At 37.5% G+C, this 13,048-nt stretch overlaps 1 protein-coding gene across 6 annotated transcripts in view; it reads right to left on the reverse strand.

The window, feature by feature from the left end:
* LAMA2 (laminin subunit alpha 2) overlaps positions 1 to 13,048 on the reverse strand; it is a 1,406,020-nt gene that overhangs the window by 390,969 nt on the left and 1,002,003 nt on the right. For all 6 annotated transcript variants that reach the window (XM_053710700.1, XM_053710701.1, XM_053710696.1 and 3 more), the window contains one exon: positions 10,808 to 10,906. In XM_053710700.1, the coding sequence (XP_053566675.1) occupies positions 10,808 to 10,906 (99 nt within the window). The remainder of the gene's footprint in view (positions 1 to 10,807; positions 10,907 to 13,048) is intronic.

Consider the following 13,048-nt stretch of genomic DNA (forward strand, 5'->3'; position numbering starts at 1 on the left):
CGGAGCGAACCCCCAAGGCTTAAACCATAGCGGGACGCTATATAACCCACAAGCAACACGGACAACAAAAGACTCGGCCATGTAATACCCTCGTGGCATAACGGAGAATCGGCAACACAGAGCAGATGGCCTAACGTGAGTACAACACAAGATCTGGTATTGCGATGCTGCGCAACACACACGCTATGTAAAGGCCTACACGCTGCTTGACCCCACACACACAGCGCCTCACATTACCTACAATGCCTGCATAACTTTATAGGAGGCAACCCAGCACTCTCTATGCAAAACGGCAAGAAGGCTCAGATATAATTTCAACAGACCACTACTGCCGATACGATTTATGCATACATTTTTACATACAGAGGGGTCTTGAGAGGACTTTAATTCAGCAAGGGGAAAACTCATTAATACAGCCCAAATTAATGGGATAATAACTACGCAGAATTTCTGACCAACTAACAGGGATAAGCACTGAAATAATAACCCACAATGGCGTTACGCAAACCGCCAAAATCAGACAAACTTGTGAAAAACAACAGCACCACACAAAGTGCGGTCTCCACCTTCTTTAAAAATGCAGAGAAGAAGAAATCCCCACAACACTCTTTAGCAGAGGAAGAGGATTTAGAGCAGTATTCTATCTCCCAACCTGGCTCCCCTAAATCACCTTACTCAGCTACAGACAGAGATGTTGATCAACCTGCCACCATTAAAGACATAGCAATATTAATTGATCAAGTGAAAAATTGCATTAAGCAGGAATGTGCTGACCTTAAAAAAGATATCACGGATCTGGGGGCCAGAGTTGAAGCACTAGAAGGCGAACACGAAGATATATGTATAAATATGACAGAGATCACCCATACAGTGTCCCAACATGATACACTCATTAAGGACCTAGAAAATAAGCTGGATGACCTCGAAAACAGAACGAGGCGCTGTAATCTTAGATTTAGAGGCATCCCAGAAGAGGTCGCAGGGGCAGAAATAAAAGATTTCCTACAGGGCATGTTTCATGGAATGCTCCTTTCATCTGATAACGAAGAAGATAAACACATCCCCCTTGAAAGGGCACACCGGTCCCTGAGACCAAAACCACAAGAAGATCAACCACCCAGGGACATCATAGTCTGTTTCCAAAGTTATCAGGATAAAGAAAAGATTCTATCTATTGCCAGGCGACAACCACACTTAATTCACCAAGGATCGAAAATCCAAATATACCAAGACCTATCCTACCGCACATTACAACAGAGGAAAGCTTATAATGAGCTAACTGCCCACCTGAGAAACCTTAAGGTCCCATATAGATGGGGCTTCCCTGTATCCCTCATAGTCCAAAAGGAAGGGCGCCGATACGAATGCAAGGACCCCCTAAACTCTCTACAATTCTGCAAACAATTAGGGGTTCCTGCCCTAACATTTGAAAGCTCAGAAAATGGGCGACTACATCAAGCTGTCAAGCAGGTCCCTAAAGATCAACGTAAGAATTGGCAAACACCAGCAAAGAGACCCCCACGTAAATGCCAATTAACCACTCCTGCGGTAACCCAGGAACACCGCTGACAAGTTATGAACTGGGGTAAGACTTAAGCTTAGATACCATATACACATGTTACCTTCCATAAGTTGTCGAGGAACTACTTCTAGATTTGAACTTTCTGGAAGTTTTCTAACTATAGGCCTCTGCAACTGTTAAACATAGGTTACCTATGAACTGTATCCCTGAAAGATTATCTGAAGAAATATATCCTTGCCAGATGCCAACCGATTTTTTCAGGACCCCAATCACACAGCCCGTAGTTTATGTTAATCACCATTGGGTTTAAAAGAAGGGGCTAGCTGTGAATATGCATATAAGGGGGGAGGTAACTTGATTGTGAAAGTTGGGTATTGTTATACCGAAGTTTAATACTCATCTGTATTCTTAACGATTTTTCAGATAGTTTCCTTAGACATCCATGTTGTAAACTTTTCAAATTTGTATTCTTAATTGACTGTTATTTGTTTACCGAATTTTATTTAATAGCCTAGGTCCACCTATTATGCAGGCAAGACCAGTAACCTACGGTATAAGTTTTCAATTTCTAGCCTTATTTCTGTGATTTGTTCCTCACTAATTTTTCTTTTTTACTATTTTTTCTCTACTTTTTGTTACACAGTAGAGTATTTTGTTGTTTCATTCAAACACAGTTGAACCACCACACACACACAACACTACACACACATTCTTCACACACAAACTCTCACTCCTCCACACTCCAGGTCTCATCACACTACTTGTACGAACACATCCATAAAAAATCCTCATCACCCAGCTTAAAACCACATCCAAGCGCACACTTAAATTGAGAGAATAACTATGACAACCAAAGACACTACAGGAGATTTTTTGATAGCAACACAAAATGTTAAGGGTTTTCTATCCCAGGAAAAGAGATCCATAGCATTCCACGACTTTTATAAGAAAAAGGTAGATATCATATTGACACAAGAAACTCATTTAAAAAAACATAGAACACCTACCATCTCCAATAGATACTACACTCAGCACTTTCTCAGTTCCGGTACAGACGGGAAAAATGGAGTTTGCACATCAATTAGACGAGGGATTCCCTTCGAGCTACTAGACACCTTTCGAGATAAAGAGGGCAGGATTTTGATCCTGGTAGGCTTACTTTACAATAGACCCATCACTATTGCCAACATATACGCACCTAATAGACCTACACCTCCCTTCTTCAGATTAGTTACCAGATCCCTACTAGACATTGCAAAAGGACCGATATTGTTGGGGGGAGACCTGAACTTCCCAATATGCCCAGCCCTAGACACCTCCTCTGGGAAATCCTACATACCTATCAGGCATATAAAAACTAACTACATGACACTTCAGATTCCCATGCTATTTGACACATGGAGAGTAGTTCACCCCGAAACCAAAGATTTCACTTTCTTCTCCAACCCCCAACGCAGTTACTCGAGAATTGACTATATCCTTTGTTCCCAAAATATGCTTTCGAACCTTAAACATTCCAAATTATCGCACACCCCATGGTCCGACCATAGCATGGTTTTAACTTCCTTTACATGGCTAACCAAACCCAAACCGAGAAACCACTGGAGACTTAATGATAACATATTTACCGACACTACAGTCGTAGAGGCGATAGACAAACGTATAGAGGAATTTTTCCTACATAACAACCCTTCGGACACATCCACAACCAATAATTGGGAAGCATTCAAATGCACCATTAGAGGTGAAATTATCCAACACACTCATAGAATCCGCAAACAGAGATCAGCTATATATCTCTCCCTCATAGATAATTTAAAAAGGGCAGAAGTGGCACATAAAAATGACCCCAAATCTTCCCAGAGACTATCTGACTTGACTGCAGCCAGGACAGCACTAAACGTACATTTAACCCATAATGCACATCTACGAGCACTAACCACTAGAGCCAAATTCTTCATCGAAAGCAACAAAGCAGGGAAAATGTTAGCTAGATCATTAAAAAAGAAAAAATTGCAATGATCTCCGACACAGATAAGGAATATATAGAAACTCCAATCACTCTACAAGAGGTTTTAGACACCATAAATTCTTTACCAGCTGGCAAAGCACCAGGCCCAGATGGCCTCACCTCTAAATTTTATCAACTATTTAAACTTCACTTGGGAAAACAACTACTATCACTCTACCAAGACATTGATAATGGCTCACAATTTTCCCAACCGCTTTTAGAAGCATCCATTACTGTGATCCCTAAACCGGGGAAAGTGGCTGACAGAGTTCAAAACTACCGACCAATCTCCCTAATCAATATAGACATGAAAATTTATGCAAAACTATTAGCCTCAAGACTACATAACATTCTCCCCCAAATTGTTAATAATGACCAGGTAGGTTTCATACAAGGACGAGAAGCAAAAGACAACACTACAAGAATACTACATACACTACAACACGCAACAGATAATAATATACCCATGACATTCCTTTCCACCGACGCCGAAAAGGCATTTGACAGAGTTGACTGGGACTTCATGTGGGCGACATTGACGAAATTCAACTTCCCTGATAAATTTATAGACAGAATTAAAGCTCTCTACACCATCCCCTCAGCTAAAGTAATAGCCAATGGCACTTTATCCAATAGCTTCCTAATAAAGAACGGCACGAGACAAGGATGCCCCCTCTCACCTCTCCTTTTTATCCTTACCGTAGAAATTCTGGCGACTATAGTTAGAACACACCCTGATATTAAAGGCTTCACTTATGGCCCGTATACTCAAAAATGTCTTCTTTTTGCGGACAACATTATATTTACACTAACTGAACCAAAGACCTCTTTGCCCCCATTATTAGAAGTCTTTCAGAATTATAACCAGGTTTCTAACTTCTCGATCAATCTTGACAAGTCCATGCTAATGCCCCTTAATCTAGACGAATCAACTACTCAGTTCATCACCGATCATACACAATTTGACATAGTCAAGTCGGTCACTTACCTCGGGAAAATCATCCCAGATAACCCATCGGAGATATACACTAAAAACTTTACACCTTTATATGAAGGAATAAACCAACTATTAGGCACCTGGCATAGACAGGGTCATCTGTCATGGATGGGGCGCATAAATGCGATCAAAATGTCAATAATACCCAAATATCTCTACTTGTTCCAAGCGCTGCCTATAGATATACCCCAACACTTCTTTAACACCCATCAAAAACGCATAGAATCATTCATTTGGGCATACAGTAAACCGAGAGTAGCTAGAAAGACTTTATACCTTGCCAAAGAAGATGGGGGACTGAGTGTCCCGATCCTTAGGAATTATTACTTAGCAACTATCCTAGCACGGATAGTAGCATGGAGTCATAACAACCCATCAAAACAGTGGGTCCAGATGGAGGCACAATTAATAAACACGCCCAACATGTCTAGCTTACCCTGGCTACTGAAAAAACACAGACCATATCAGACAAGGACTAACCCACTGATTAAATCCATTCTAGATACATGGGATAAAATACTTAAAGACCACAACACACTCTCTACGAAGATCTCCCCCTTATCCCCCATATTCCATAACCCATACTTCTTTCCAGACAATTTGGAGGGTTTAACCACCTCCTGCCCCAACTACGTAAATGTCCCTATCCACACACTGATACAAAAAGGCCTGTTTAAAAGCCAACACGACCTAAAAGAAGAAATAGGCCCACCTTTTGACAAGTGGTACATATACTTACAAACGAGACACTCAGTTATGACAGACCCACAAAAGAATGAACTTCTGAGAGCCCTTACACCATTTGAGAACCTATGCACATCCACTTCCTTGACAAAATCACATATTTCCTTGATTTACGCAATATTGAGTAAGCAGACGCCTAACACTAAGCCGCCCTACACAAAACAATGGGAACATGAGCTACAATTAGAAATTACTGAAGAACAGTGGTCTCAATCGTTCATCTCTACTAAAAAATCATCTATCTCACTTAACTTAGTGGAACTAAATTTCAAGATACTATCCAGATGGTATTTAACTCCACATAGATTATGCAAAATTTTTCCGTCAGTGTCGCCTCTTTGTTGGAGACACTGTGGAGAAATAGGAACCATGACCCATATCTGGTGGTCATGCCCAAAACTGAGACCTTTCTGGGACCAGATAAACACTTACATTAGAGACGTAATAAAACTTGACATAACACTTAACCCCTCCATGATATTACTGAATCAAACCCCTAACTTAGGTTGTGTATACAGAGGGAAATTATTATCCTGCATGATAACCTGCGCGAAAAGACTGATCCCTAGAAAGTGGAAGAAATTAGAGATTCCTAGTCTAGAACAGTGGATATCGGAGGTCACTATGGTACTTAAGCTAGAAAAAATGTACTATAGCTATATAGGGAAAAAAAACTTCATTCTGGAGGTAATATTCTTCTGGGAACAGGACCCAGCAAACATTGGTTAAACAGAGCGGACAGTGTCATGGGTCAAACATATTGAACGGGTGATGGAGTTAATTGTAAAAGAGGATTTATATAATCACACAATGGATCGCACAGATATAAACTATATAAATGTATTTGCCTCTCCTTTCTTCTCTTTCTCTCATTTCCTTTTCCTTTTCTTTCTCTTTTGTTTAATATAAAGTCTAAGAGGATGTAATAACAATGCTGATATTCTACAAATGTTGGAGTGTATTGTGATAATAGATTATTTGTTTTCTTTTCTGTACAAAACCAATTGAAAATTTAATAAAAACATATATTTAAAAAAAAAAAAAAATGTAAATGAAACACCTCACAACTCACAATGTTGAGTCAAAGCAGATAAGATTTCATAAAATACTATAAACAATGGGCACCATAAAAAAAATTATAAACAATGGGCACCGTAAAATACCATAAACAATGGGCACCAAACAAAGAAGAGTAACAAATTATGTTGCAAAACATGTCAGACTTAGCCCCCCATCTATGCTACGTCATTGACAGACATGGTCTCTCTAGAGGTGTTTTAACTACATGATGTGGAAACCATAGTCTGTTTCGTGCCAATTGTACCTGCTTACATTATAATCGGCCCTCACTCTAACCCTATAACTTTTAGTTGGGGATTTGGTTTTAATCTAAAAGGGCAAAACCAAGTCTCTATAGAGGATTGGGAGTTCGGTGTCCCTTATAATCCAGGTGGATTACAAAATTCAGAAAGATGATTGAGGAACCGTTTATTTTGAAGATCGTACCAGCTTTACCTCTGCAAATAATATACCTCATAACCTTTTTACATGTGAGTAGGCATTTTACTCAATTTATTACAATAATTGCTTGATCCTGTAATGTATTGCGCTAGGAGCCTCCACTTTTCTGTGCGCCTTCTTCTTCTTCTTCTTTTCCCTCTCTACAGAAATTTTGAGAGAAGCTACAAGAACCTTTGAGAAGTATCTGGGCATTGTTGGGAGGATTGCTCCATATAACATCTCTAGTGGTGACTTTTACATTAACTATATGGATTTTTCTCCCTAACTCCAGATTTGGGTAATTCATTCCTTTAGCACTAATAATTATTTCTTGAAATAGATATATATTTTAAAAATAATATACAGTATCTCACAAAACTGAGTACACCCCTCACATTTTTGTAAATATTTTATAATATCTTTTCATGTGACAACACTGAAGAAATGACACTTTGCTACAATGTAAAGCAGTGAGTGTACAGCCTGTATAACAGTGTAAATTTGCTGTCCCCTCAAAATAACTCGACAAACAGCCATTAATATCTAAACCGTTGGCAACAAAAGTGAGTAAACCCTAAGTGGAAATGTCTAAATTGGGCCCAATTAGCCATTTTCCCTCCCCGGTGTCATGTGACTTGTTAGTGTTACAAGGTCTCAGGTGTGAATGGGGAGCAGGTGTGTTAAATTTCTCACACTCTCTCATACTGGTCACTGGAAGTTCAACATGGCACCTCATGGCAAAGAACTCTCTGAGAATCTGAAAAAAAGAATTTTTGCTCTACATAAAAATGACCTAGTCTATAAGAAGATTGGCAATACTCTAAAACTGAGCTGCAGCATGGTGGGCAAGACCCTATAGCAGTTTTACAGGACAGGTTCCACTCAGAGCAGTCCTCGCCATGGTTGACCAAAGAAGTTGAGTGCAGGTGATCAGCATAATATCCAGAGGTTGTCTTTGGGAAATAGACGTATGAGTGCTGCCAACATTGCTGCAGAGGTTGAAGGGGTAGGGGGTCAGACTGCCAGTGCTCAGACCATACGCAGCACACCACATCAAATTGGTCTGCATGGCTGTTGTCCCAGAAGGAAGCCTCTTCTAAGGATGATCCACAAGAAAGCACGCAAACAGTTTGCTGAAGACAAGCAGACTAAGGACATGGATTACTAGAACCATGTCCTGTGGTCCAATGAGACCAAGATAAACTTATTTGGTTCAGATGGTGTCAAGCGTGTGTGGGGGCAACCAGGTGAGGAGTACAAAGACAAGTGTGTCTTGCCTATAGTCAAGCATGGTGGTGGAAGTGTCATGGTCTGGGGCTGCATGAGTGCTGACAGCACTGGGGAGCTACAGTTCATTGAGGGAACCATGAATGTCAACATGTACTGTGACATACTGAAGCAGAGCATGATCCCCTTCCTTTAGAGACTGGGTCGCAGTGCAGTATTCCAACATGATAACGACCCCAAACACACCTCTAAGACGAGCACTGCCTTTCTAAAGAAGCTGAGGGTAAAAGTGATGGACTGGCCAAGTATGTCTCCAGACCTAAATGCTATTGAGCATCTGTGAGGCATCCTCAAACGGAAGGTGGGGGAACGCAAGGTCTCTAACATCCACCAGCTCCGTGATGTTGACATGGAGAAGTGGAAGAGGACTACAGTGGCAACCTGTGAAGCTCTAGTGAACTCCATGCCCAAGAGGGTTAAGGCAGTGCTGGAAAATAATGGTGGCCACACAAATTATTGACACTTTGCGCTTAATTTGGACATTTCCACTTAGAGGTGTACTCACTTTTGTTGCCAACAGTTTAGACATTAATGGCTGTGTGTTGAGTTATTTTGAGGGGACAGCAAATTTACACTGTTATATAGGCTGTATACTCACTACTTTACATTGTAGCAAAGTGTAATTTCCTCAGTGTTGTCACATGAAAAGATAAAATAACATATTTATAAAAATATGAGGGGTGTACTCACTTTTGTGAGATACTGTATAATATATTTAAAATAAAAAGAACATTTTCTTCTATATGAAGAACATATGAATTTTAAAGTATTCAAAAAAAGTATTTTGGTTTAACGTAAATGGTCTTAAACAGTGTTAGATCACGAGTGAATTTTGTTTTATATCAATCCCCATAATAGTCTTTGGGGAGAAGAAATTAACGTGAAGTTAGAGTGCATAATTATTTTGCTTGCATGCTATAAACTTTTAATTTGAGCGCAGTTAGTGTGCGAGTGAAAATGTAATTTAACGTGCCAATTGTAATCTGGCCAAAAATGTATCAAATGTTTTTGTTTTTTTTGAGCAATGGATAAACCTAATCTGTAGAACTGTACTTATCTGCCAATGAGCAATAAATACTTATGTATGTAACTCACATGTGTTTGTAATATTATTTTAATTAGCTTTAACTTAAAATACTTTTAAGAGTAAAGAGACATCAACCCAAACTTTTCCTTTGAGCATTTTGATAGAGCATACATTTTAAACAATTTTCCAATTTATTTCCATTATAAATATTCCACCATTCCCTTGGTATCCTTTGTTGAAGGAGCTGTAATGCATTACTGACAGTTAGCTGAACACATTGGTAAGCCAAGGACAAGAGACATATGTGTAGCTACTAATCACCAGCTAGCTTCCAGGTTCTGAGCCTACCTAGGTATGATTTTCAACATATGATATCAAGAGAACTAAGCATATTAGATAGCATAAGTAAGTTGTTTAAAATTGTATGCTCTAAACATGAAGGCAAATTTTTGAGCTTTATGTCCTTTTAAAGGGAAAAAAATATTTCATGATTCAGATAGAACATACAGTTTTAAACAACTTTCCAATGTACTTCTATTATCAAATTATCTTTGTTTTCTTGTTATCCTTTTTTAAAAAGCAGGAAGGTAAGCTCAGGAGTGTGCATGTGTCTGCAGAACTATATGGCAGCAGTTTTGCAACAATGTTATACAGTAGCAAGAGCACTAGATGGCAGCACTATTTCCTGTCATGTAGAGATCCAGAAATGTGCACGCTACATATCCAGATATCTCTTCAACAAAGAACAAAGTAAATTTGATCATAGAAGTAAATTGGAAATATTTTTTTAAATTTCTCATATAGAAATAGCTTCATATAGAAATTTCCAGAGAAAATAGAATGATTGGCCTGTGAGGACTATTAAAGCTGAAGAGTGCATAATTAACCTATGTCAAAATAGACCAATTTGGTTTAGTCCTGACGTTAACTCTATTACTTGTTTATGTAATAATTTGCCTGTGTAATTAATGCAATTTGGCCTTCTTCCAGACATTTCTAAAAATATTTATTTTGTAGTTTTAGAAATATAGATTGTGTTCTCTTGAAAAACGGGGGAGTATCAGTTATTAATGAAAAGCTTTTACATTTTGAATCAATATTTAATTTCTGGTGAACTGCTTGTGCAATGCCGCCCCCTGCAGATTCGCTTGCAGGCGGTGTCAATCAGCCCGATCGTATAGGATCGGACGGATTGCAGACCGCACCCTCAGAGGCAGCGGACCAGTTATGAAGCAGCGGTCTTAAGACCGTTGCTTCATAACTACTGTTTCTGGCAAGCCTAAAGGCTTGCGCAGAAACAGGGGCATCAGGGGCATTTGGCCATTGATAAATCGGCCCCTATAAGTTTACAATTGGGACTGATTTAAGTACTCTTCTCTAATCATTTTGAGCAAGCTAGCTTCCAAGTTGTTATTTGAAAAAAAATTAAATTAGAAATCATAAGTAAGAAACATCCAGAAATAAAACATAGATATTGAATAATCCAATAATATTCTATAAACTGTCAACTAAAAAAATGTTAGTGTTTTGTATTGCAATATGAAGCCCAAATGTTACTGCTAACATATTATTGTGTTCAAATGACATGTAGTATAAATTAACCATATAAATAATGAGCAATTTTACCATTGAGATGGCAAGACGGTTTGGAAAATAAAGCCAGCATAATATGCATTGCACGCTCTCCATTATGCCACAATATATCCCTGGTATCCTTACCCTGTTTAGTAGCTCATCTATCTCTATGACAAGAGTGTCTTGGTGTTTCTGTGCCAGCTGGAGTAGTCTTTCAGGGGCTCGTTGAGGTGACAGTAAATGCTGGAAGATATTTATAAACATTTTAGTAATGCAGATAATTTCCGAGTACATGCTTTGAATATTTAATTTGAACAATTAAAATCTAACCTTGAATATACTTAAATTCAAGGTATATATATAATCAGTCAATCTATCTATCTATCTATCTATCTATCTCTCTATTAGCCTTTCTGTCTGTCTATCTGTCTAATGATTTCTCCTTGAAAATACACATTCAACACGTTTTTTGTGTCAAAGAACGCAAGATCTATCTATCTATCTATCTATCTATCTATCTGCTAATAATATTTATTTACATAAAATAGTTGTTACATTTAGTATGCACATAAATTGCATCAAAGACACTCATTTATAATGTATTCTTTTCAAAATCTAAGAAAAAGTTACAAGAAAACAGCATAACCATAGAATTATTCAAATCTAAAAATCATTATAATAACAATACACATTTTAATGTATATTTATGTGTTCATTTGCATTTTATGTTGATCATGTATAAAGAATCTGTATAGACAACCATAAACTTTCTTAGTGTCATCTATGAATTTAAAATCCATTTCATGATCGAGGAGTCTGACCTAGTGTAATAAATCGTTTGCCTCAGGGACATGTGCATTGATCACAGAGCATAAACTTGGATGCACCAAGGGCTACACGTCATTTATACACTTGGCTTGCTAGCTGAAAGGCTGATTGTACAATATCTAGTTTTCTTTCAGTTAAAATTGTCTTCAAGATGTTATTTCAGGCAAAGTCAGTCATGGGGCTAAAATAGTAATGGGAATCTTGAATCAATTTCAGAGACATTCAGGAGTTACAGGTTCAGTATAAGTGGGAAAACAAGCAATGTAAAACCTATAGTATAAATTCCATACACTTTCCGACTGCTCTAATTGCTTTTCTTGCGTATAACTATCTGCTGTAACAAGAATTGAAGTGAAGTGAATTATGTCCCTACCCGTAAGCGGATTTGTGTATTCACACACTGAATAATCAGTATATTTACTGTAGTTTATGTTCGGACATTGAAGCAAAATAAACAATGCTCTGTTTGGAATTTATATGATTATTATTTAAATAAATGAATTAAATGCACTTTATTTTTTTGTCGGCTTTTAATAAACATATTTTTCTTTATTCCATCACTATAAAGCAAACACACAAAACAAAATATTTCAAGAAAGGATCACTCTTCTGTAATATATTGCACACTAGATGTTCAGGTAAAAAAGAAAATCACATTATAGTCACATTGCAGATAGATATTTCATTCATAGTGTTTTAGCATTGCATTTGCAATGTTGCTCTAATGATATATTACAAATAGGTTGCAAATTCAGCATCATAGTGAAATCCATTTCACAAATAATGGAAACATTAGGAATAATAAAATGTTAATTCTAGATATTTTACATATGTTTCCATTAAATTATACTTTATGGTGAATATAAAAGTATGACATATATGCACATTTATATTATTTAGATATTCAAATGAACTTTTTTATTTAAAAATATTTAGCTATTTAAGAAACCTTTAAAGGGAAATTGGGGACACAGGGAAAGATTAATTTAAATTTAACCCCTTAATGACCACAGCACTTTTCCATTTTCTGTCCGTTTGGGACCAAGGCTATTTTTACATTTTTGCGGTGTTTGTGTTTAGCTGTAATTTTCTTCTTACTCATTTACTGTACCCACACATATTATATACCGTTTTTCTCGCCACTAAATGGACTTTCTAAAGATACCATTATTTTCATCATATCTTATAATTTACTATAAAAAAATATATAAAATATGAGGAAAAATTGAAAAAAACACACTTTTTCTAACTTTGACCCCCAAAATCTGTTACATATCTACAACCACCAAAAAACACCCGTGCTAAATAGTTTCCAAATTTTGTCCTGAGTTTAGAAATACCCAATGTTTACATGTTCTTTGCTTTTTTTGCAAGTTATAGGGCCATAAATACAAGTAGCACTTTGCTATTTCCAAACCACTTTTTTCCAAAATTAGCGCTAGTTACATTAGAACACTAATATCTTTCAGGAATCCCTGAATATCCCTTGACATGTATATATTTTTTTTTAGTAGACATCCCAAAGTATTGATCTAGGACAATTTTGGTATATTTCAT

Source organism: Bombina bombina, chromosome 4 (assembly GCF_027579735.1).
Source record: "Bombina bombina isolate aBomBom1 chromosome 4, aBomBom1.pri, whole genome shotgun sequence".
NCBI classification, from domain to species: domain Eukaryota; kingdom Metazoa; phylum Chordata; class Amphibia; order Anura; family Bombinatoridae; genus Bombina; species Bombina bombina.